At 41.6% G+C, this 25334-nt stretch overlaps 1 protein-coding gene across 1 annotated transcript in view; it reads left to right on the top strand.

Annotated features, from left to right (window-relative positions):
* Positions 1-25334, top strand: part of SPON1 (spondin 1) — a 334437-nt gene that overhangs the window by 135325 nt on the left and 173778 nt on the right. The window contains exons 4-5 of the mRNA XM_003122966.7: positions 14612-14685; positions 20300-20422. Of these exons, the coding sequence (XP_003123014.4) occupies positions 14612-14685; positions 20300-20422 (197 nt within the window). The remainder of the gene's footprint in view (positions 1-14611; positions 14686-20299; positions 20423-25334) is intronic.

Raw genomic sequence — 25334 nt, 5'->3', positions numbered from 1 at the left:
AAACAAAACAAAACAAAAAACTGATCACTTGCGTTCTTTACTCTGCATGGAAATGAGGTGCCATTAATTTCTCTTCTACATCCTTTTTACTCAGAAAGTTAAAGCTCTTGACTTTCTTTCTCTCTTTCTTTCTCTCCTCCTCTTCCTTTCTTTCTCTCTCTTTCTTTCCATCCCTTCCTCCCTCCCTTGCAGTCTTCCTTTAACTTATCTCTGAAAGTATTTTCCATGAGAAAGGCTGAGAAAATGGGATAAATCACACCCAGATTCTGTGGCTTCACATGGTCTCATGTTGTTGCTTCAGAACTCTGTGGAGGCCCAGATGATCATGGCTTACCTCTGATGAACTCGTGTGACATAAGAATGAGGTCAGATGCTACAAGAGGGGTGCAGATGTCAAAAAGAAGAAGCATGGAACAAATCTAGAGCCTATGGGCATTTTTTTTTTTTTGAAGAGTCAACTTCAGGGAATAAAGAGGGGTGCATAGTATAATTAGAAATTGTCTTTTCTGTAAAGGAAAGCTCTGCCCTTGGATTTAAGCTCCTCCTTGCAGACATCATCTCCTGATTCCCACCCTTGTGAAAGGTTTTTGAATTCAACCCAAATGGATCCCTTGAAGAACAATGGTTGCCATCAGCCTAACTTGAACAAGTAAAGCAGACTTAACTGGTCTTCATGCAGTGGGAAATGTTTCATGATTCAGACCAGTCAGTGTTTGGTGTTCCCCTAGCACTCTGGGTGGCACTGCTAATACAGAGGAATTTGTGCTTCTTGCCAGTTTGTGGACATGCGGGAGACACCCAGCACTGTGTGTTAAATGCAAAAGAGTGGAATTACAGGTCAAGTCAGTCCATGAAAACATATCAGATCAACCCACCTTAAATGTGTCCTGCCTGAAATGCCCTGTGCTGAGCGCCAGAGCGGCCGTGAGAGTATAAGAAGACCCTGTCCCTGAATAAACTCAGAATTTAGTCAGAAGTCTAAAAAGTAGACACATAGTGAGGTAAATGGTAATACAAGATATTAAAGTTCAAGTAAAGGATGTTCCAAATGCCAAATGAGTGGTGGAGATCAGTGGTGTTCTAGGAACCCAGAGGAATCACTTCTCAAGGTCCTGGTCAGTGAGACCCTGAGATGGTGACAGATGAGTGGATGTGATTGGCAGAGAGGAAGCAGAGTGTATTCCTGGCTTATGAGCAGCACAAGCAGAAGCTGGGAGGAGTCATGTGACACACAGTGAAGCAGGAGAGCTGAGGTCAAATGGTTGGGAAGAGTGTTGAGGGGAGTTGGGAGAATGTCAGACCTAGAAGGCACCTTATGTCCTGGTTTCAGGATGGTGGATGTTTAGCCAAGAGTGTAGACTGTGATCTACAAGTGAGAGGGGAATCCTTTGTTTAGGTGAGACCTACTATGTGCCAGACCCTGAGCTGGGGTGGGTGGGGCAGAGTGGAGATGGAAATGGGATCATTAGGGCTATGATACCACTGCTGCCTAATATTATACTAGAGGTGACAATTAATCCTCTAGTGGATTGTAGGTATATTGGATGGGTTGGCAAAGAAAGGAACCCTGTTAAGAGGTTTCTGCAGTAATTGTACAGGGAATCCTTCATTTAATCTCCACGCATGTCCTTCCGGAGTGGCAGGGTGGTGTTGAGGACTCAGTGAGTACCAATAGGTAAGAAAATCTTGACTCCTGGCTTAAAGCAGCAGTTCCTGTACCATCTCTCCCCAAAGCAAAGCACATGCTTACATTTTTGCGTAGGGTTTTTTCCAGGGGTTCAAGAATCACCTGAAACCCTTTCATGGACCATGAATCCCTAGCGGAGAACCATAACCACCCTCTACACACTCCCTAACCCATCTAGAAGGGGGAACATCTCCCCACACATAGGTCTGCCACTGAATCAGAAGATCCAGAATTCCCGTCATGGCTCTGGTTAACGAACTCAACTAGTATCCGTGAGGAGACAGGTTTGATCCCTGGCCTTGCTCAGTGGGTTAAGGATCCGGCATTGCTGTGAGCTGTAGTGTAGGTCACAGACACGGCTTGGATCTCACTTTGCTGTGGCTGTGGTGTAGGCTGGCAGCTACAGCTCTGATTCGACACATAGCCTGGGAACCTCCATATGCCACGGGTGTAGCCCTAAAAATAAGAAGCTCCTATTTCCACAGCAGAAAACCTGAGGTGACATTCAAGGGGCTCTCTGAGGAACAGAAAAGAGGACAGGTGGTCTGTACTTAAGGACTCTGCTCTGTCACCTGGATCATTTCCTCACACCTCAGAAGGAACCCACTGAGAGGGGAGGCGGCCATGGCCATGGCAGAATAGGACCAACTGCAGAGAACACTGACTTGTGTGCACCAGCCAGGAGGGAGCTTTCAGCTTGGCAGCATTTCCTCTAACTCAGGCTGGCGTGATTATATGATGACACTCACACCCTGCTCAGAGCAACAAGGACTCTGCAAGGAACACCCGAGAAACCCAGGAGCAATGCTTCTCTTTCTAGTTCTTGTTTTCCAGCTGAAATAGGTTCTTTTTCAGATCAGAGCAAGTCTGGAAAGAAAGCAGTTGAAGCCTTGGGTGCTTGGAATAAAAATTTAACCTTCATCTTTCGAAAGAGAGTATATATCTTGGTTGGAGATTTTATGAAATGAAATGACAGTCATACCAGTTCCCTTAGCTACTGTGATGCATAGTGGTTCTTCAAGTTTTCAAGGTCAGGAACCCCTTGGAAAAGCAGATGAAAGCTATGAACTCTTAACCAGAAATATGCACTTGTGCACATCACACAAAATTTTATCATCCTGGATCCTGTCTGCAGACCCCAGATTAAGAACTCCAGGTTCAAGCCTTGGCCACATCCTCTGTTAGATTCCAGGCGTGCAAAGATGAGTAAGATACAGTCCCAGGGCTCATGGTCTGGCAAGAGTTCATAGACATGAAGATGTTGGAGGGGAAAGTGGACCAGGCACTACATTATACAGTGGAATCATAGATCCAAAAACCTTATAGAAACAGTGAACTGTCAGTTGTCCCTTCACTAGTAATACCCCGGGTACAAATAATCATATTATAAAATGCTGAAAAATGTGCTCTGGCTGATTGGAAGAAAAACAGTAATTTTTCAGGAACATCAAACCTTGTTTTTTTTTTTTTGTCTCCTTTAGGGAAAAAAGATTTTTTTTTTGTCCTAAAGATGTGAGTTATTGCCATCCCCACAGGCTCAAAGACTAGACATACATCTCTTTGCAAGGTTAAGAAATACCGTGGACAATTTAAGCCAGAGGGAAGAACCCGTTAAGGGTGAAAAGATGCTGAAAAAAAGTGATGGCTTGGTGGAAAACAATTAAAGAAAACAAGAGAAGGTCCTCATCACTTACCAGAATGACCTGCCTGTCAGAATTTCCACCACTGAGACTCCATTCTGAAGTCTGTTCATTTTGTCCCTGGGAGTTTATTTAGACGACAAATTTCCAGCCTATGATCCAGCAGGTTCCCCTAAGGGTTTCTGCTGGTGCCTCAGCCACAGCTTATAGGCCCAAGTGAAGACCTGCTCCAGACCAAAAAAAAGCGTATTTCCCTTGCCTGTGTTTTCCTGTCAAACTCCCACTCTCTCTGCCCACCCATCTCTTCACAGCCGTGTCTCTTCAGCCGGGAACATACAAGCAGAACTGCTGCTTTCCTCCTAGTTCCTAGAAGCAGGTGCCTGTTCTCTGCACCCCATGGCAAGTTCTACCAAAGGGCAGAATGACCTCCCAGCCACCCACTCCAGCCTCATCTGGAGTGTTATTTTCCCAGACACTTCTGACCTGAAACATCTCTGCATCCAGTCCTACCTAAGCCCTTTTGTGGTTTCCCAGTGCATCTCCTGGCCTAGGTTAGAGGGTGAGCAGAGGCTGCTCTATCTTAACTTTTTTTTTTTTTTCAGGCCCTCACCTGCTGCATGTGGAAGTTCCCAGCCTAGGGGTCAAATTGGAGCTGCAGCTGCTGGTCTATGCCACAGCCATGGCAACGCAGGATCCAAGCTGCATCTATGACCTATGCTGCAGCTTGCAGCAACACCAGATCCTTAACCCTCTGATCGAGGCCAGGGATCAAGCCCTCATCCTCAGATACTAGTCAGGTTCATAACGTGTTGAGCCGCAACAGAAACTCCTGCCTTATGGGTGTTTTTTGTTTGTTTGTTTGTTTTTACAGTTGATTTATAATGCTTTGTCAATTTCTGCTGTACAGCAAAGTAACCCAGTTATATATATATATATATATATATATACACATAAGTGATTAGATATAGTTCCCTGTACTATACTGCAGTATCTCATGGCTTATCTGCTCCAAATGCAATAGTTTACATCTACTAAACCCAAACTACCAGTCCATCCCATTCCCTCCCACTCACTCTCAGCAAGTACAAGTCTGTTCTCTATGTCCACTAGTTTGGGTTTTTTTCTATATATAGGTTCATTTGTGCCATATGTTAGATTCAGATGTAATATCATATGGTATTTGTCTTTCTCTTTCTGACTTGACTTCACTCAGTATGAGAGTCTCTAGTTCTATCCATCTTGCTGCCAATGGCATTATTTTGTTCTTTTTTATGGCTGAGTAGTATTCCATTGTGTATATGTACCACATCTTAATCCATTCATCTGTTGATGGACATTTAGGTTGTTTCCATGTCTTGGCTATTGTGAGTAGTGCTGCAGTGAACATATGGTGTGTGTATCTTTTTCAGTGAAAGTTTTGTCTACATATATGCCAAGGAGTGGGATTGCTCGATCATATGGTAGTTCTCTATTTAGTTTTCTGAGGCACCTCCATACTGTTTTCAATTTATATTCCCACCAACAGTGTAGGAGGGTTCACTTTTTTCCACACTCTTTCCTGCATTTGTTATTTATAGACTTATTAATGATGGCCATTCTGACAAGTGTGTGGGTGGTAACTCATTGTAGTTTTAATTTGCATTTCTTTAATAATGAGTAATGTTAAACATTTTTCCATATGCTTTTTGGCCATCTGTATGTCTTCTTTGGAGAAATATCTACTTAGGTCTTCTGCCCATTTTTCAATTGAGTTTTTTGTTTTTGCTGTTGAGTTGTATGAGGTGTCTGTATATTTTGAAGATTAAGCCCTTGTTGGTTGAGTCATTTGAAACTATTTTCTCCCATTCTGTAGGTTGTCTTTTTGTGTTTTTTATGGTTTCTTTGGCTGTGCAAAAGCTTGTAAGTTTGACTGTATACTATTGGTTTATTTTCATTTTTATTTCTGTTGCTTTGGCAGACTGACCTAAGAAAACATTTGTACGGTAGATGTCAGAGAATGTTTTGCATATGTTCTCTTCTAGGAATTTTATGATGTCTTGCCTTATATTTAAGTCTTTAAGCCATTTTGAATTTATTTTTGTGCATGGTGTGAGGGCGAGTTCCAGTTTCATTTATTTACATGCAGCTGTCCAGTTTTGTAAGTAACACTTGGTGAAGAGACTGGCTTTTTCCCATTTTATATTCTTGCCTCTTTTGTGGAAGATTAGTTGACCATAGGTGTCTGGGTTTATTTCTGAGTTCTCTATTCTGTTCCATTGGTCTGCATATCTTTTTTTGTACCTGTACCACACTGTCTTGATTACTGAATTGCCAAAGCAATCCTGAGGAGCAAAAACCAAGCAGGAGGCATAACTCTTCCAGACTTGAGACAGTCCTGTCTTATGTTTTGAACTGCCCTCTTCCACACTCCCACAAGACTTTGTTCATGCCCTCTTTCCACCAGTTAGGCATGCTTGGGAGCTGCAATCATTAGTAAACTTGACCAATAATAGCTTCAACAAAATAGAGGTTTATTTTTCTCATATAACAAGAAGGCTAGAAGTAGGTGACCACTACCTAAATGATGCCATTGACAAATGACAGCAGCTTAATGATATCAGAGCCGGTATCTCTGAATTTTCTTGGTCTTTTCCTCATGGTCACAAAATGGTTGCCTTATTTCATACGTTGTTTTTGTAATCAAGGCTGGAAAAAAGACAGGACAGGGTGGGTCATTAATTTCTTTAATCTGGAGAGCAAAACTCTCTCAGAAGTTCTCCCCTCCAGGCTGACCCCCTTCCCTTATGTTATGGAGGCCACATGTGGGTCACATGCTCCCTTCCTCAGCTGCAAGGAAGGCTGGGAAAGTGGGAATAGAACCATCATAATCGGCTTACCTAGTACTACTCCTTGATAAATGGAAGTTCTGCAAGTATGGCAGGTAGCAGGAATAGATGCATCGGGTAACCTCTACTACTTGCTATGCAGCATTGTGATTCACCTCTCTCTCTCTTAGGCTGTCAGCTATTCAGGGTCACACATGCTATGTCTTTTTCATCTTTGTACCTCCAATTCCTAACACAGCTTTGTGGCTCCTACTCCGTTAAATAAAACATGAGTAGATCAATGTCTCTCTGGTTTTAATGACTCTCACATCTAAATTAGTTCTTTAAAAGCATAATCCAATTTTATTCTTTTCCTTTTCTGTCTCTTGTATGGTACAAAAATCAGCTCCCCATTGCTAACTTTCCATTGTATTTTTAGGGGGTAAAATTTAAAGGGCTGGAGTAATAGTATTGATAAGATATATGGTAAGGAAGAGATCTGAAACTGGACAATATGAGAAAAAGAAATCATGATAAGCTTGTTGCCCTCGGGGTCATTCTAAGAAGAAATAAACTGAGTGCCAAAACTAGCTTTCCTCTAATTTTTGTGAAAATCGAAACCAGGGTTTTATAGGTACAACTTTGTTCCATAATGTGAAGCAAGAACTCCAGAAATCCAGTGGCCATACAGTGTTGGGAATGGATTATAGTCTTGTTAAGAACTGAACTGACCTCTTAGCCTGATTCCGGTCATAACCTAAGCTGTGAGTGTACGTGAAGTGCTACATGGAGTTGCTTCCCCTGATTCAGGTCAAGGCGTCTGCCCAGAGTAGATGGCATTGCATCCAAGGCCCAGGGATGGTGGACCTGCTGAGGAATTCTTAGTGGTTTGCAGCTTTAACTCCTGCAGAGAACTCATCCCTCATTCCAGACTCAGCCTCTGGGATTCTAAGTCCAGTTCAGGTACCATCTTTCCAAGAAGTTATCCTGACTGACTGCATCCTTCAGATAGTTCTCCCCATTCCACCTCTACCACCACATCATCCGCCTAAGTCACCACAGCACTTGTAGATGACTCTCCTGCTGGAGTTCTAACATACTATGTATTCCAAGGGTCATTTGGGAATGTTCTGTCTTAGAATGTGGCAGCTTGTCATAGGCATAATTTCTTTAGAATGGCATGACCTGGCCTTCAGCTCATCCTCTGGCACCATTTTGTTACCAGTCTGTCTCAGACTTGGTGGACTACATCAGTGTCAACATCCTAGTTGTACTATCCTACTGAAGTTTTGCAAAATGTTGCCATTGGGGATAACTGGATGAAGTGTACAATCTCTCTTCCCATTATATGTGAAGCTACAATGATCTCAACAGGCATTCCAAAACTTCTAATTCTTCCTTGCCCCTTGCCCCTTCTGTCTTCTTTTTCAATCACTGGCATCACCAATCCTCCCTTTAGTCCTTGGAGTTTGTCTTTGGGGAGTCAATCACCTTACCTCCAACGATCTCAGTTTTCTCATCTCTAAAATAGGGATAATATTAGGGAAACATCATGGAATTGTTGGGAGGATTAAATGAATTAATGCTTATGAAACCCTTAGAAGTGTGCTTAGCTGTTAAATAAATAATAAATAAATAAAAGGTCTTGTACTCACTCTCCTTGTTTTGCCCCAGTCCTAGTAAGTTACCAGGTGCTTATACATTTTTCTATGATACGTCTCTTGGATTCTCTATTACCACTTCTCCTTGGCCAGTTTAGACCTTTAGAATCATTGCCTCCTCTTGGAGCTTTGCCAGGAGGTTAGCTACTGCTCTTCTGCATCCCCTGGCTCCTCCTTTATTGCCCTCAACATCAATTTCCTATTTCCTTTTTCTATCTCTCTTTTTCCCCACTGGACTAGAAGCTCCTTCCTGGAAGGTGCCATCTCTTATTCATCTTTGAATCTTCAGCTCTCTGCCAAGTGCCTACACAAAATAAGTGCTCATAAGTGGCTCATGAATGAGTGATAGTTAAGCAAGTGTAATCCTGGGGCAGCTAGATTTCCTAGAATTTCCTAGACTTGCTTCTTTGCGGTAATGGTAGACAACTGTACCAGTCTCTGAATCCATAGCTTTGTGACCCCAAGTATAGATTGTCACCTTACTGTTGGGAAGCCATGGAGTCCCTGTGTGTATTGTAGAGAGACACATGCAGATAAGCTTTCACTTTTCCTCTCCTGCAAGCACATTACTGTGGGCTTCCAGGAAGGCTGTTAACTCCTGGACACAGCTTCATTTCTGAGATCCACATAAAACCATAGAAAAGATTGGTCAGAGTCTGAATTATGGAATGCACCCAGCTTCTGTAAATATTTGCTGAGTAATATGAGGCCATGGTCAGATTAGCACTTGGCATCTTTGCAAAGTAAAATAAGGCAGATGGCCTCAGTTCCTAATGCTGTTACCATCACTCTGACGTTCATATTTTATCCCTGTGTCTTCCCACAAAGTTGGTAGAAGGAAGGAAGTAGTGATTGGTTATAAACTGGATCATTTCTATGGAAAATATCCCTGAGATCATAGATGTATTTGGTAACACATTCCAAGAAATGCTCAGTAATAGGAATTTTACTGGAATTGGGAAGAGGGTTGGCAAAAAATAGTCTGCAGACCACAAACCTGAGCTTCCGTTTAATCATTCATTATCTCTGCCTAAAGCAGTTGACCAAGGTAACACCCTCCCTCCTCCCTCCACAGGCAAAGGAGACAGACCTGACATCAATCATCATAATAGCTTCTGTTTATTAAGCACTTTTATATGTCAGGCACTTTGTTAGGGGCTGGTGATTTAACAACAGCAACGATAATGGCTACACTCCTGAATATTTACTTTGTGCAAAGTGCCTGTCATAGGACCTTACGGGAATTATCCCTACATGGCAGTGACCCAGCCACTGAGGCTCCATGTATATTCTTAATTCATTGTGTGCCCAGATCTCTCCCAAGTCCTTCCATTTCTGAGGTCTCCCTCTCCCTTTTCAGTGACAGCAGGGGTCCCAGGCCTTTGCAGCATTAGACAGCAGACCTACAACTTAGCCAGCATTGACTTCGCTCCAACAGGCAGCTTCCCCAAGGAAAAAGAACAGCAAATGAAGAAACTCTTCAGACAGAAAAGAGCCAAGCATCTAAGGGATTCAGGATGGAGTTCCTGAAAATGTTCTACTTTGGGTTTAAAAGGAAACTTTTAAAATGATTAGTAAGTTATTTAGAATCTCAATATTCCGAAGTTTGAGAAGCTAACATACTGAGAAATTTAATTTAGATTTCCTTAACATGCTCTTTCATGATAAGAAAGCATTCAGTATATCAGTCTATAAATGCTATACAACAGGCTGCCAAATTGTGACACAGAATGGGAGAAATTTGTCATTTTGAAATGCTGAGGGAATTCTTACTAACAGCGTTCTCATCTTGTAAAGCTATTATTTTTCCGAACCATAATATGATTTATAAATCTCTGCTGAGTTTTATACTTTTGATGGGAACAAACTTGAAATGAAATGTATTTTCTCAGAATATAAAATTCCCTCAGGAGTTGACCAAATGAGAAAGAAAAAGAAACATCTTCTGCAGCCGAGCACACCAAAATCTTGGTCTCAGCCAGCATATCTGTAGATGAACATCGGACTTCAGAGTCCTGGGCTCAGCTAGATTCTCTTTCCCTTCCACATACTTGCCCTGGGTGTCGTTGGCCACTCCAAAAGCTTTGGCTCTTTCTTCTGCTTCACTGACTCCTCATTCCATAGTCCCCACCCTTCACATCTGTCCTGAGTTACAGGTCCCTGTGTCTAACTACACACTAAGACGACCATCACGCCCTACAGACAGCTCTGCTTCAAATTCTCTCCAATCCCTGTTCCTTCTCCTTGAATCCCAGTGGTGCATGATTCTAAAATCTACTGAAATAAGTAAGATACAGTTCCTGTTCTAGGGAAGCTTATACTCTAGCACAGGAGATATAGAAAAGTCAATATACAATTACAGGTCAGGTTAATAAGTGCTGGGGAAGGAGAAGCCCTGGGGGCTGTGGCTGTCATAGAAAGAGCAGCCAGTTAAGACATCAATTTTAAAGGCAGTAACATCTTAGTTGGGTATGAATTAGGTAACTGAAGGGTGGGTGTGTGTGTGTGTGTGTGTGTGTGTGTGTGTGTGTGTGTGTGTGTGTGTGTGTTGAGGAGTCATAGGAAGGACAGAAGGATTCCCACAGACAGGGGCCCAGGGACGTGAGATTATAAAGACAGATAGAGGATACGGCTCCTGTAGGGTGCTCAGGAAGAGCTAGATAGAGATAAGGCCAGGTCATCAGAACAAGCCTTGTGTTCCACATATGGTCTGCACAGAGTTTGAAATCCAAAGAGCATGACCCAGTGGGTTGGCCAAGCATGGGCCTGGGGGTGTATGCTCATCTTTTCATGGAGGGTATCAGGTGATCATGACCCAGGCTCCAGGGAGACACCACCCCCCACCACGGCCCCCCATCCCCCAGAGTCTCAGCTCTCCACAGTGTGCTCCAGGAGATGCTAAAATAGATTCCCCCCCCCCAAACCAATCTAAGGTTACATTTGATAATAATACTTTCCTCACAGGGCAGTTAGACTCTTTATACATAATCATCCTGAATCCTTACAAGCACTCTGAGCCTGAGACAGACCTTGGACTTGGGCAGTAGAGGGGAGACTTTAAAACCTTGAGCAGTGGGATTTCCCTTCGTGGCTTAGAGGTTAACAAACCTGACTAAGATCCATGAGGACATGAGTTCAATCCCTGGCCTCTCTCAGTGAGTTAAGGGTCTGGCGTTGCCGTGAACTGTGGTGTAGGTTGCAGACGCAGCTCGGATCCCACATTGCTGTGGCTGTGGTGTAGACTGGCAGCCATAGCTGCAATTAGACCCCTAACCTGGGAGCCTCCTTATGCCATGGGGGCAGCCCTGAAAAGCAAAAAACAAAAAAATCAAAAAAACACCTTGAGTTACTTCACCTCCCTTCATCTCCACTACCCTTACTTGTAAGATAAGGGTGACAATAACCACAAATGCTCATCATTTAAAAAAATTTTTAATTAAATTAATTATAGTTGATTTACAATGTTCTGTGGATTTCTGCTGTACAGCAAAGTGACCCAGTCATACATAAATTTACATTCTTTTTCTCATATTATCTTTCATCATGACAAACCCTCATCTTAATCCCTCTGACGACAAGAGCATTTGGGTAAATTTACCAGACTTGCCTGAACTGATGTAAAGTTGTTTATAGTTTTTATTTACTCTCTTAGAATGACACTTCTTACATTTTGCTGCTGAATATTGAGGTGTTTGATTTTGCAGATGTTAATGGCCCGTTGCCATCTTAACTTTCTAATATCTGAAAAACTCTGAATTCAAAAACGCATGTAGCCCAAGTGTTTTGAATGAAGAATTTGAGGACCTCTAGTGTATGTCAAGCATAAGATATATAAGATAATGTACATGAAGGGCTTTGTGAGCGCAGTGACTGGCGCATGGTAAGGGCTCAGAAATTACAATTACTATCAAAAAGAGGGCCACTTTGACTTTATAAAACAAGGCATGAACGAAATAGAACTATCTTAAAGGAAATGCATATTTTCTGTCTCTGGCCCCTCAAATTTTTACAGTGATTGTTTTGGAAAATTTGGGAGTAATATAATTTTTTGAAACATAATCATGCTTTTAGAGCGTAGGCTTTTGCCATTGTTCTGCTATTCACAGTAGGAGGAAGAACATTCAAAGTATTTGTAACAGATGCCAGCAAAAACAAGTGAGGAGAGATTCTGGGAAAGGAAACAGCACAGGTAAGGGTGGGGTGAGCTGAAAAAGTGTCAGACAAGGGAAATAAACTCACAGTCTTAAAACCCAGGCACAAAATGGTGACCAATAAAGCCATGGTGGTATTGGGTGAACTTTTACGAAGAACCTTGAATTCCATGGTAAGTTTGTATTTTATCCTGTAGATCAGGTGTTGTCAAACCATTTTATCAAAAGGATTTTATTGAGGGAGTTCCCATTATGGCTCAGCAGAAACTAATCTGACCAGTATCCATGAGGATGTGGGTTTGATCCCTGGCCTCTCTCAGTGGGCATTGCATGAGCTGTGGTGTAGGGTACAGATGCAGCTTGGATCCTGCGTTGCTGTGGTTGTGGTATAGGCTGGCAGCCGCACTCCAATTAGACCCCTAGGCTGGGAACTTTCATATGCCTCAGGTGCAGCCCTAAAAAGAAAAAAAAAAAAAAGGATTTTCTTGAAACACAGTTCAATTTGCATGGGAGCTCTGTATACTGCAACCACGCACCCCAATCTGTTTTTACTCTGTGGTCCTAAGGCTCTTTTAAAAGGGCACATCTGATCTCCCTCTCCTCAGGACACATTGCTCAGAGACTTCTCAACAAGCCTGGAAAAAAATGCCATCTCCCTGCCTACTCTGGGCACCATGACCCTTCCCACCTGCCCAGCTCATCTCACACCTCCCTGACTTATATTCCTGGGCTCTCCAGTGGGTCTTGGTCCTCCCCACCTCAAAGATCTTACAAAGGATGCCCCCCTCCTTTGCTTCTCCCTCCCATTTTCCTAATTAGCTTTTGCTTGTTCAGATCTAAGCTCAGCCACCTCTTTTGGGGGAAGCCCTTCCTGGCTTGACCAGGACCCCCTGTGTTACCCTCTCCCACACCCTATGAACATCTCCATTCAACACGTAATCACCATTGGGTTAAATGATTAACTGAGGATTTAGTTCTTGGATGCTTTCTCCCCACCATGCTGTCAACTTTGAGAATGGGAAGTGGCCCCATCTGTCTTATTCATGACAGTGCCCCTGGCCAATGTCTGGCCACAAAGAAGACCTCCAGCAACTATTTGTTGAAAATATACAAGCAGATACAACAGGAAGACAAATGGGAGAAGAGGCTTCTTTGTGTTGAAGTAAGGTTGGAGCCTTTGGTTGAAACAAGAATGTAGGGCCTGGGATACTTCCCACTAGGCCACTCCTTGCCCTCCACAGAGGTCCCTAAGGCACTGTCACTGGGGAATGTTCTGTGGTGGATGATGGGAGAGTCCAACCAACAAAAGTCTTGGTTATTTAGCTTTGGGGTAAGCATTCTCCAGAGTGTTCTCTTGGCCTGAAGTAACTTTCTGCTTGATGGTGGTTCAACAGAATGGATAAATGATCACAGTAGCTTTGTGTAGACAGGAAGTATATTTCATTTTATTTCAACATCTTTTCTCTCTTGGGTGGGTAAAAGACATCTGTAGACTGGCCTCAACTTGATTCTTTTGTGCAAGACAGGGTGTAGAGTAGACATTTCTTTGGAAAGTCATCTTGGCCTAAGCCCAGACCATTGAGAAAACTCCCTCTGTGCTCTGCAGATCACTGCACACTTGGGCCCATTCCTGCATCTGAGGTCATGTGACCCAGGGAGCCTGTGTGACTCTATTCCTTGTTCAGTGTGGTTAGTTCTAATGGAGTCAAGGGCTCCCTTTACCTGTTAAGTAGAGCAAATCAAAGTGAAAACTACCTCTTGATTGAGTGGCATTGCCAAAGAAAATCAATAGAAATAGCTCAAGGTCCATAGGCACCATCTCAATGTTAAGTGTTGTAGACTTTCGAATTACTGGAACACTGGGTTTCAGGTCTCTGCAGGGCCAGCTGAAAACAGATAGCAGAGTGGGTTAAAGGAGAAAAGTAGTGTTTCCGTACAATTCTAGATTAAAGAGCCAGTGTGTGCTGGCCAAAAGCAAGTCATTTTTCAACCTCAAAATATTCTTTCCAAATTCCAAGATCCTGTGTTTGACATGTTTAAGAGAGAGAGAGATAACAGCTGAAGTTGTCTTTGTTCAGAACGTAGGAGACAGTTTTGTCTAGACTTGCAGGAAAGATGTAGAATGACATTTTCAGAACAAAATCAAAATATATTTTTAGGGGATTTTTTTCCCCTTCAGGAAGAGAGTTTGACATGCTTCCCTGATTTGAATTTGTTTGATCTATAAATGGCCTCAATAGTTTGATACAAAACTAGAGTAAATGAACCATTGAGAAAAGTTACTGAAAATGCTGTTTACTTTCTTACCTTAATAATAATATGAGCACCACCACCAACCCAACAATAAGTAGTATTTATTAATTGGTTTCTAGGTATGTGCTGAACTCCTAATGTACTTCTTTTTTAGTTCTCCTAGCGGCTCTAGAAGGTCAATATTATTCATATCTACTGGCATTAATAAATGCCAGTTAGATTATAACTACAGTTAGATTATTAATATCTACACCCAAAAGCTTATTTATTAATAAATATCAGTTTTCCAATGAAGAAGCCAAGGCACAAAGAGTAGAAGGGACTCCCCCAAAACTACACCTGGAGGTGGACAAGCAAGGATCTGATATCTCAGCCTCGCCCTCCTCACATGGACTCGTGTCTTCTTTCTCCACAGGGCCAGCATCGTACAAAAACGCATCATTTATTTTCAAGATGAGGGCTCTCTGACCAAGAAAGTTTGTGAGCAAGGTAAGGCCGTGTGGACATGTGGGTGGGAGAGGGCCAGATAAATGGAGGGTGGTGTATTCAGCCACAGGAATTAAGGTAGTTGAGCTTTCTGAGTTCCTCTGGGTTCTGCTTCCTAATGTAGCTCAGATTTTTAATCTGGCTGTGTGCTGTGGGTAATTGGATCTGCCTTAAACTCTAATTACTCAGCTTGATTCCCTGGGTAGGAGATAATGTACCTTATATTGGTGTTGCTGTCTCCTTATTTTTGTGAAACAGTGATTATTCTGAAGAGGTTCCTTGGAATAATTCACAGGACTTAATTAAGGAATGCACAATTGTGTACCTTTAAAAAGTCTATAATGGTTCCCTGGAGTAATCACGAGTAGGAACTTGCATGGCACCCAGGCAGGATGGGGGAATTGTCTCCAGGGCAACGGGATGCCCCGGGCCCCCAGCATTGTTATCTCCCCTCATTCAAGGGTCTGGTCCTTGAATTTGCAGGCTCATCAGCTCCCTTTTGGGGGGTTGAAGGCATTTAACAAAGCTTATGGGGACTGAGTAGACTGGGAGGTTGGAGCAGAGGCCTGGATTCAGATCCACCTGGGGTTCTAATCCTTCCTCTGCCCTTTCATGTGACTTAATGTATGTAAAATAGTACCATGTCTCCTTGACGCCTAGTAAATATATATATGTATATGTATGTGTGTATATACACATGTGCACATACATAAATAATATATACACATGCCTGTGTATGTTTATAGTATATATGTGTTAGCTATTATTATCTATACCCAAAAATTATTTATTAATCTACTATGAAAATTGAAGGTTTTTAAACATCCAAATGTATTTAGAAGTCATTAGAGAGCTAAACAAAAATGGAAAATGTTCTGCAATTACACGTCTTAACTCTCTCATTTCTGTTCACTTTTGCAGGCTTTTTTACATGTAGAGCAATTAGCATTTTGAGAAAAAATAATTCTATAATAATTCTCTAATTCTAGCAAATCATAAGCTACTAGGAAAAGGAACAGTTGATAATGGTCTGGGAAAATAATAACAATAGCTAATTTTTTTTTAGTGCTTGCTACACACTAGGCACCATTCTAAGCACATCACATGGCTTAATCTTATAAGCTAAACACCAATCCTATATGGTAAAGACTACTATATCACTCCTATTTTATAGATGAAAAGCCTGAGACATAGAAAGTTTGTATAGCTTGCTCAGCATCATCCAGTTAGTGAGGGAGGACGGAGTTTGGACCTGGGAACCATTGCGCTAACCTCTGCCCTTTAATTAAAGTAACTATCTTCCAGTTCTGTAGCTTGAATTGCTGCTTTTGGTAGATCAAAGAGTAGGTGCCCCTGTAGATGAGCTGGTATGGAAACACTGTCCTATGTGGAGGACAGCTTGGAGAACATGAAAAGAGCAAAAAGGAGATAGCTGGCTGCCCTGCATTAGGGTCATGCCTGCCAGTGGGGCCAGAGAGCTGGAATTTGTAGACCAGAGCCCTGGGCAGCGTTCAAGTGGGCATCATGATGCATGGCTGTTGGCGCTTTTCTTTCCCGTATTGAATAGTCCACAAATTCACTCAGACTTTCCCCAAACCCAGAACATCTCAATTGTTGTGGGTCTTGGTTCCCGATCCCCCACCTGCCTGGCCTCCACAAGGCAACACCAGGTTCTATGGGTTAGGGTTGTGGGTGTCCTGCCTCACCTCTTGGTCTACACCCAAGGTTGGCTGGTCATGGCCACGATGGTGCAGTTTTGTTTGTTTGACACTTAAAGGACAGCCTTTTTCCCCCATATTTGAGGGTTCCTAGAAGACACTTCACTGTCACCCTTGTGAACTGACAGCAGTCATCAACTAAAGCGGATTTTCCAAAGCCTCTGTGCCAATGTTGTGGGAGCCTTGTCTAAGCCATGAATACGCTAGCATTCTGCAGATACAGTTTCAACAAAATGGCATTGCAAATCTCTATGGGTAACCACTTCTGAACCACAGATCCTATCAATTGACCAACCTATATAAAAACACAGGGAGCTATATCCAACCTCTTGGGATAGAATATGATGGAAGATAATATGAGAAAAAGAATATAAATCTATATATGTATGCCTGGGTCACTTTGCTGTATAGCAGAAATTGGGACAACATGATAAATCAACTATACTTTAATTAAAAAAAAAAAACACCTTTACAGCAGCAACTTTGTGGGCAAAAAAGGACCAGCAGGACCTGGGCTATAGGATCATAAGGTGCAGTTGTGGGTGATTCCTGGAATCAGTAGACCCACGAGGAAATCCATCAGTTAGCAAAACAGATCCCGTTCAGCAAGTCTTTAAGATACAAGCATAGAGCAAAGAGATTTTTCTTAAATGTGGATGCCCACATTATTTTCGCCAACTCTTTCATTAAGGTCTTCATACTCTCTGTTGAGTCAAATCAAATCTATCGAGGAAAGGGAGAGAGAAACTAGTGTCTATTTTCCCCCCAGCTAAAGGTATTAATCCATCAGAAAAAAATAAGAACTGCACAGATTAAAAGCAATGGCAATTGTTAATTTTCAAAAGAAACTTAAAATGTTAAGAGACTCTCATACTGAGTGAAGTAAGTCAGAAAGAGAAAGACAAATACCATATGATTTCACTTATATCTGGAATCTAATATAAGGCACAAATGAACCTTTCCACAGAAAAGAAAATCATGGATTTAGAGATTAGACTTGTGGTTGCCAAGGGGGAGGGGGAGGGAGTGGGGTGGTTGAGGAGCTTGGGATTAATAGATACAAACTATTGCCTTTGGAATGGATTAGCAATGAGATCCTGATGTGTAGCACTGGGAACTATGTCTAGTCACTTATAATGGAGCATGATAATGTGCGAAAATAGAATATGTACATGTATGTATAACTGGGTCACTGTGCTGCACAGTAGAAAAAAAATTGTGTTGGGGAAAGAACAATTAAAAATAATAATAACAAAATTTTTAAAATGTTAAGTTACAATTAAGAACAGAGAAACATAAAATATCCCAAACATTGATCTATAATAAACAAATGCACACATAGACTCGAGCACACATGGAATCACTTTAATACTGTGTCACAGATAAGTAAGGGAGAGACAGAGAGAGGAAAAGTGGAAGGCAAAAGCAGCAGTGAGGGGAAAATGTAGGCAGAGAAAGAATAAGAAAAGGAAGACAAGGGAAGAGGAAGGATAAGCGTTGAAAAGGAAGCTGATGGATTAAGAATGGAAAGGAGGGGGTGGGGCAGCGCTGGAGATGCTGCTTGGCCTGGAGGCACCTGTATTGGGCAGGCCCTGTGAGGTTAGAAGATGAGGGGTAAGTTAACACTAGTTATCACTGCCCTGTGAAAACTCGATACACTTTCGATAGGCTTTTCCTCAGTAGGGAACAGTATGTCTGCTTTTATTTTGAAACTTAGAAATTTACTTTTTAAATGGAAGATTATTTTCCTTTGGAGTTCCAAAGGTTTTATTATAAGTGCATTCCTTTGAACCCTGGGATGTATCTTTAAGTTCCCACTGCTTAAATCCAAAAGCCATTTTGATAAGGTAAAGCTACCAATTTGCCTGATTTGGGTTCTTTAGAGATTTTTGCCACCTCATTTAACAGCACCTAGTAGTTACAATTGAAGCCCCAGCATGGATCTCTTAGCTTTGAATCTCTTTTGCAAAACTAATTTAGTTTAGGGGTTTTTTTGGGTTTTTTTTACTTTATTTTATTTATTTATTTATTTTTTTTGCAGTGTAGTTGATCATAATGGAAATGTGAAAAAAAAAAATCTTGAGGAGGTATTCATTTATGCTACCTTTCCTGAAGTATATTCAATAGGGCTTGTCTCTTAACTATCAAAGAACTATCAAAGTGACTCATGTAGGAATCAAATCTGGGCTTCATGTACATAAGGCAATGGGAAGCTTGCTCCCAACACAGACAATGCTGTAGCCTCTTCCTAGTGTACAAAAAGTAGCCAGACAATGATTTCTATTTTGGATGGTTTCAGATCTCTTCTTTAAGGCTGTTTAGAAATTCTGGAGCCTTATAGGGAGGTAATTTTTAAATGCACCATTCTTCATTTGAAAAAGCAGAAAGAGAAGCACACAATACAAATTTCTCTCATCGGTGTTTATGCAGACCTACCCAGCAGAAGGTCTTCCCTGCAGTGATGTAGTATAGAGGTTAAGCTCAGGGCTGTGGACCCAAAAAGACCTAGGCTCCAGTCCTGCCTGTACCATTTCACTGTCCCTGTGACCTTGGGCTGGTTACCTAACTTGCCTCAGTTTCATGATCTATAAAATGGAGTTAAAACCAAAGTACTGACCTCCACAGATTGCTAGGATTAAATGAGACTGAATAGAAAGGGACCAACATACACGAGGACTCTGTACAATGAAGTTATTATTACAATATCCCATACCTTTGTGTCCATCCTAGAACCCAGAATTCACTTCCACTCATCACTGATTTTGCACATTCAAATCAAATGAACCCAGTGAATTCTGTAAGAAAGGTGTGTAAAATGCTCTTCCTGATACTCAAAAAGATTTTTATACTTTTTGTCACTGCTCTTTATATAATAGCTAAGAATAAATGTCCAACTATTTGGGGAGGGGAAGCGGAGAACATTTATGTTAATATCTCCAGAGGACTCAAAGAAACAGCAACTGAAGCAAGTTGCATCTGTAGACATTGTTTTCATCCTGCAGGAAGCAGAACAGACTAAAAGCAACAATGCGCAGTTAGGGATGTGGGCTTGACAATCGGAAATACTGAATTTATTCATGTTATCTCTCCCTCTCCACTTAACAGCTATTCACAGCTAAAAGTGGAGGCGGAGAGGGAATCTTGAGTTTTTCCCGGCTGTTTCTATGCTCAGAAGTAAATCTGAACTTATGAACATGTTCCCAAGCCCCCAACCCTCCTCATAAAGTCTTCAAACACTTGATAAGAAATGATGTGACTATACAGGCATATCTTGTTTTTCATAACTTTCAGTACTTGTTTAAGGCTCTCTACTTGTTCTTATTGCTGTCCTTCAAAGGTTTTCCTTCTGATCCTGGCAATTTGGCCACAGAGAATATTCCTTTGTGAAAACACACTCATGCAAATTCCTCTTAAAATTCAATAGAGAAATCCTGTTGTGAGGAAGGTGAGGAAGGAGATTCAAACCCAGAAAGGATAACCAAATAAATCTTACCAAGATAGCACCCATCCCAAATATTCTGCCTAATTGGTCTCATAGATCTCCTCACATTATTAGAGCAAAAGTTCTGATTTTTTTTTAATTTGCAAAATATAGGTATCATCCTTAAAGGTAGGTAAAATCCTTTAGAGCTGGGCCTGGTTCTTAGTGTTATATATGAAACAGTGAAAACTGCACCTTGGGTCACTTTGCTGTACAGCAGAAATTGACACAACATTGTAAATCAATATACTTCAATAAAAAATATTTTAAATAAATAAATGATATCTAAAATTAGAAAAGAAACTGCACCTTGTCCTCTTTTCCCAATCACTGAGGACAGAACGAGACCAAGATGGTGCTGCCTTGTAAATGACTCTCAGTTGCTTTCTAACCTGGTGACTTTCCTGGACTCTTTCAGATTCCACATTTGATGGGGTGACTGACAGACCAATCTTAGACTGCTGCGCCTGTGGAACTGCCAAGTACAGACTCACATTTTATGGGAATTGGTCCGAGAAGACACACCCAAAGGATTACCCTCGTGAGTAGAATGGCTGCTTTACAGGTTGGGGGAAAAGGTCTAACAAAATTCTGTCTAATTGTGAAATACACTAGCTGCTCGCTGTCACTGATTAATTCATGAAACACACATTCCAAGTAGATGAGTTCATCAGGACAGACAGAATCATGGTATGCTTTCCACTTCTTTGCATAGTATTGTTCTAAGAGTTTTCTTATCTTCGATTTAAAAAATATCCCTGAGGTCATGCTGCTTATCTTCAGATCAGATATTTGGTAACCTCAGTCCTCTTGAAGTAGCTCTGCCCATGAATCATACAACAGGCTTATTTGTGCTGCATAGAGCCAGCAAAGGGACCTGCTCTTGACGCCACAGGCCAAGGTCAACAAATACTCAACATCCTCAACCATAGCAGGCATTGTTAATGTATCAGCATGCCCTTTCTCTACACATCCCAGATACACTTTAGTATTCTCGTGACAACATGCTACCAATAGGCAGGACCAAGCCATGAGAGTTGTCAGGTGACCCCAAACTTGCTGTTTTAGAGCAGATTCTTAGTCAGGACCCCACCTACGCTCTTTTATCAAACAATTGTCTCATCAAATGCCTAGTGTGTGTCAGAGACTCTAGAGCTGAGTCTAGAGTCTCTGACACACACTAGGCTGGGTTGTCATGACACAACCCATGTTCTCAGGCAATGTAGAGATTAATGGGGGACCAGACACTAAATAATTGTACAAATGATATGAAAATTATAACTATGAATAGTGAACTTACTGTGTAGCAAGCATTTTCCATGACCTATGTGTCATTTAATCCTCAAAATAACCTGCTTTTGTAGATGAGCTCACTAGAGATCACAGAGACAGCATGATTTTCCCCTTGTCCAGCCTAACTACAGTTATCTCTTGGTACTGGAGGGAGATGGTTTCAAGGATCCCCGTGGATACTGTTGACTAAAAAAAATACAATCCGAAAGTTGAGTGTTAAGTTTTATTTGGGGTGAAATTTGGACTTAAGCCCAGGAGACAGCATCTCAGGTAGCCCTGAGAAAGAGCTCCTGAGCAGGCCAGGTGGTGGTGGTGGTGGGGTGCCAGGAGTTTCACTACAAAAGGAAGGTAGTAGGAATGAAAGATTTACAGATAACCAGATTGACAGAAAACCAGTTTCTGTGGGAAGATATAGAAATGTGGGCTTCCTGGAGTCACTCCTTTGATGTGCACCTCAACTGTGGGCCAGTGTTCTTTGTTCCTTCCCTGAGTTCCCTCAGGGCCCACTGGCCCTCCCTTGAGAGTGGTTGTTGTCGCAGGTGACCATGACATCTTTTGTTTTGTCCACTAACTACAGCCCAAGAGGCAACATTTCAGATAGCTCTGAAATACTGCACTAGGGAGGGAAGGGGGAAATATCAAGGTATAAGTCATAAAGGTGAAGGGGCAGGTGCATGCAGCCATGCACACATTTTACAGAAGTTTGCAGCGGGTCTTGTGAAGGTTGCTACTAGTCACAGACATCAGTCATCAGTGAAGGATGTTAGTGTTTTTCTAGATATGAGGAGATGCAAGAATTGGGCTCATAAAATCATCTCCTAAAAATATCTAATCATCTTCCAGTTTTCCCAGAGCACAGAGGGCCTCATTCCTGGTCTCCCCACTGAGCTCCACTCAGGGGGTGCTGTGGGTTGGCAGCTGCAGTGGCTCATGGTTTACTCCATATAGAGGCTGATGGCAAATGCCAGACTTCAATTCACAATACCAAAATCTACGGATGTTCACTCTCTTGTATAAAATGGCATAGTATTTGCATGAAATGTACATATATCCTCCTGCATGCTTTAAATCATCTCTAGAATGTTTGCAATACCTAATACTATTTACATAGCTGTAAATACCATGTATATGCTAGGTCAATAGTTATTGGGTACACAGCAAATTCAAGTTTTGTTTTTTGAAACTTTCTGGAATTTATTTTCCACGTATCTGTGATCTGTGGTTGGTTGAATCTATGGGTGCAGGACTCTCAGAAACAGGAGACCAGTGGTAGTGGGTCCAAGATGCAGAAGGGGTTTGTCAGACTCCTTGTCTTGCTGTCTGTTTGGATGGCCTTGGGGACCCCATGTCTCCCCTTCGCTTTAACCGTGAGTGGCAGGATGTCCGTGTGTAGCACTGTGCATGCTTTTTTTCTGTTCATTGTGTTCACTGTTCCTTCTGTTCATTTCTGGTTCACTTTGGAGTTACCACATCTGGGAAAGAACAGGAAGGCCAGGAAAAAGAGACTAAAAAGAGGGATTTGGGTCAGCCCTGAAGGAAGCAGGGGGGAAGGGTACGTGGTTGGGACTTAAGAAGACCAGTCCAGACCAGAACTTCTGCGGTCCCCAAACAGCCCACCCAGAGGGGACTCCAACATTTCTTGGCAGATCAAGAGCCCTATTGTTTAATTTTACCCACATGTAATCAAGGCTGGAGATCTTAGAAGCCTCTTCCTAGTTCATTCTTCTGACGCTGAGATTCAGCTTGATCTGCTTCAGCTGGTGTGGGAGACCTATGTGAACAAACTTGGACTCTGCCTGGGGCTGGGGGGAGGGGGAAACCACTGGAACAAGGATGATGGAAAAATTTCTCCAGTACCTCCCATTCACTAACCCAGAGGAAATAAAATGTTAGGGGCCCATTACTCATCTTTTGTAATCCGGAGGCACTTCTTGCACTTTTCTATTCTGACATCGTTATTTCCCAGAATTTTAATTTTTTGAGAAAAAGGTACAGACCCTTGTTTCTGAGTCTTTGGACCAAATCAAGTACAAACCTATACAGACTGTCTGTGGAGTTGCTGGGTGTTTCTTAACACACGCAGCAGACCTGGGTTCCAGAGGATTGTTTCATTGGCAGATGCCAGTGTGTGTCCTAGTTTTGGTTGGAAGAAGTTAGGTCACTATGTACAGAAGAGTGTTTATCACATCATATTGTAGTTATTACTTCAGGAGCCTTTCTTCTCCATGAGACTGAGAAGTCCTCCAGGACACAAGCCACAGCATACTCATCTTTCAGGCTTGGTGCCTGGGGCCTTCCCAAGCACAGGGTACTGATTGTTGGGCTCAGAGTGGCATTCGCCATGACCTGGGAGGCAGATTTGTAGCTCACATTTGTCTTGATGGCCAGTATGGAGCAGGAAGTGGGCCAGATGTTCCCTAGAGGGAAACGGGTGGACTTAGACCCTGGGGGCACTGGAAGCAGTTGGGATGGCCTAGAGAGGTCCCCTTCAATGTCTAATCAGGACCTTGAGAATTCGGTGACTTTCATTTTGCTGCTTTGAGGACGAGTCTGTCTTGATAATGTACCCTAGCCCTTAAGCCCAATTAAGCCTGGACGCTTCCCAACAATAGTGCAAACTGATAAACACTGAGTCCACTTCTTATTAATTACTCATCCCAAACTGCACTTTCTCTGCAAGCATCTCAGAGCAGACGTTCTCAAGCTTTTTAACTCCAGGACCACTTTTAGAGCTTCAAAATTATTGAGAACCCCAACATACTTTTGTTTGTATGAGTTGTATCTCTCAATGTTCACCATCTCAAAAATTAAAGTAGAAAATTTTAAATATTACCTATTAATTAACTTCAAAAAGTAATGTATGATGAATTAGCATTACTAATATATTAGTAATGCATAATAATTAACTTATTACAAGTTAACTTTTTTAGGAGAATAACTATCTTATTCAAAACAAAATAAATTTACTGAAAACAGCATCATTTTACATTTTTGCAAACCTTCAATGCCTGATTTAATGAAAGACATCTGGATCCTCATATTTGCATTTAACTTGGTTTGGGTTTTGGTGGATTGTTTTTGTTGTTGTCGTCGTCGTTTGGTTTAAGTATATGAAATTCTGTTTCACACAGATCTGTAATTGGAAACAGGAAGAATATTTAAATAACCTTTCAGATAGTTACAGATAATCTTCTCTGGTGCTACACCAAAACTCTACAAATGGTTGTTTCTTAAAGGATAATTACAAGGTAGAAGGTGCAACCATGTCAATGAACTTGTTCTCTGTTACATTAAAATGCATTTCTTTACTTTGCACTTTGAATGCATCTTTCACAAATGAATGATTTTATAATGCCATATATTGGTCATTTGGAAAATAGCGGTTTACTGAGTTTTGCAGGTGATCCAATTTTAGTAGAGGTGCTGCTGAAGCGAGCTCCAGATGATCCAGATATTAAGAAATTACATCATGCAGCATCAAAAATCACATTCATTAAGGTCACTTTCAATCTCATCAGAAAAGTGTTTAAGTATTGAAAAGCTGTCAAATTCATGGTAGCAGATACAAATTTCCCAAGATCCCAAGTTTTGCTTGAAAGCTCGAATTTCATCATTGGCAACAAATACTGTCAGGTGTTTTTCTTGAAGTGACAGGCTCACTTTATTTTCTTTAGAAAATGTGTACCAAATTCTCATATCTGAATAACCATAATTTGTCATTTGTTCTTTCAAGTAAAAATGATGTTTTATGAAAGTGTCCAGCTTGCACCTCAAGCCATCATACAAATGCTTTTATTGAAAAGAGTCATGTAGTCAGTATACAGTAGACGGGCTTCATGTGTATTTCCCAGTTAGTCACCAAGAATAATAAAAAGATGTGCACGCAAAAATAGCAAGTTAATAGAATTAATAATGTTTATTGTTTCATCAAGGACATTCTTAAGTGAAACCGACTTTTGTGGTGGTTGTTTGCAGTGAGGAATACATTAACAAATGATCCAGGTCAAGGCCATTGCCTTGACCTGCACTGAATGCCAGCAGTTTTCCTCACAATTGCTTTTGCTCCCTCAATGTTAATGTCGACACATTGCAAAAGGCAAATTTTGTCTTAATATCATTATGAAAATAGTTTTCACCTTTACAGAGCCCTCTGAAAGGAC

The sequence above is a fragment of the Sus scrofa genome, chromosome 2 (genome assembly GCF_054392235.1).
Source record: "Sus scrofa isolate SSC_HxYL_T2T_F1_AM1 chromosome 2, Sscrofa_HxYL_maternal_Yorkshire_Landrace_v2.0, whole genome shotgun sequence".
Lineage (NCBI taxonomy): Eukaryota > Metazoa > Chordata > Mammalia > Artiodactyla > Suidae > Sus > Sus scrofa.
The sequence above is the reverse complement of the archived record's forward strand: the minus strand, read 5'-3'. Positions and strand labels throughout refer to the sequence as shown.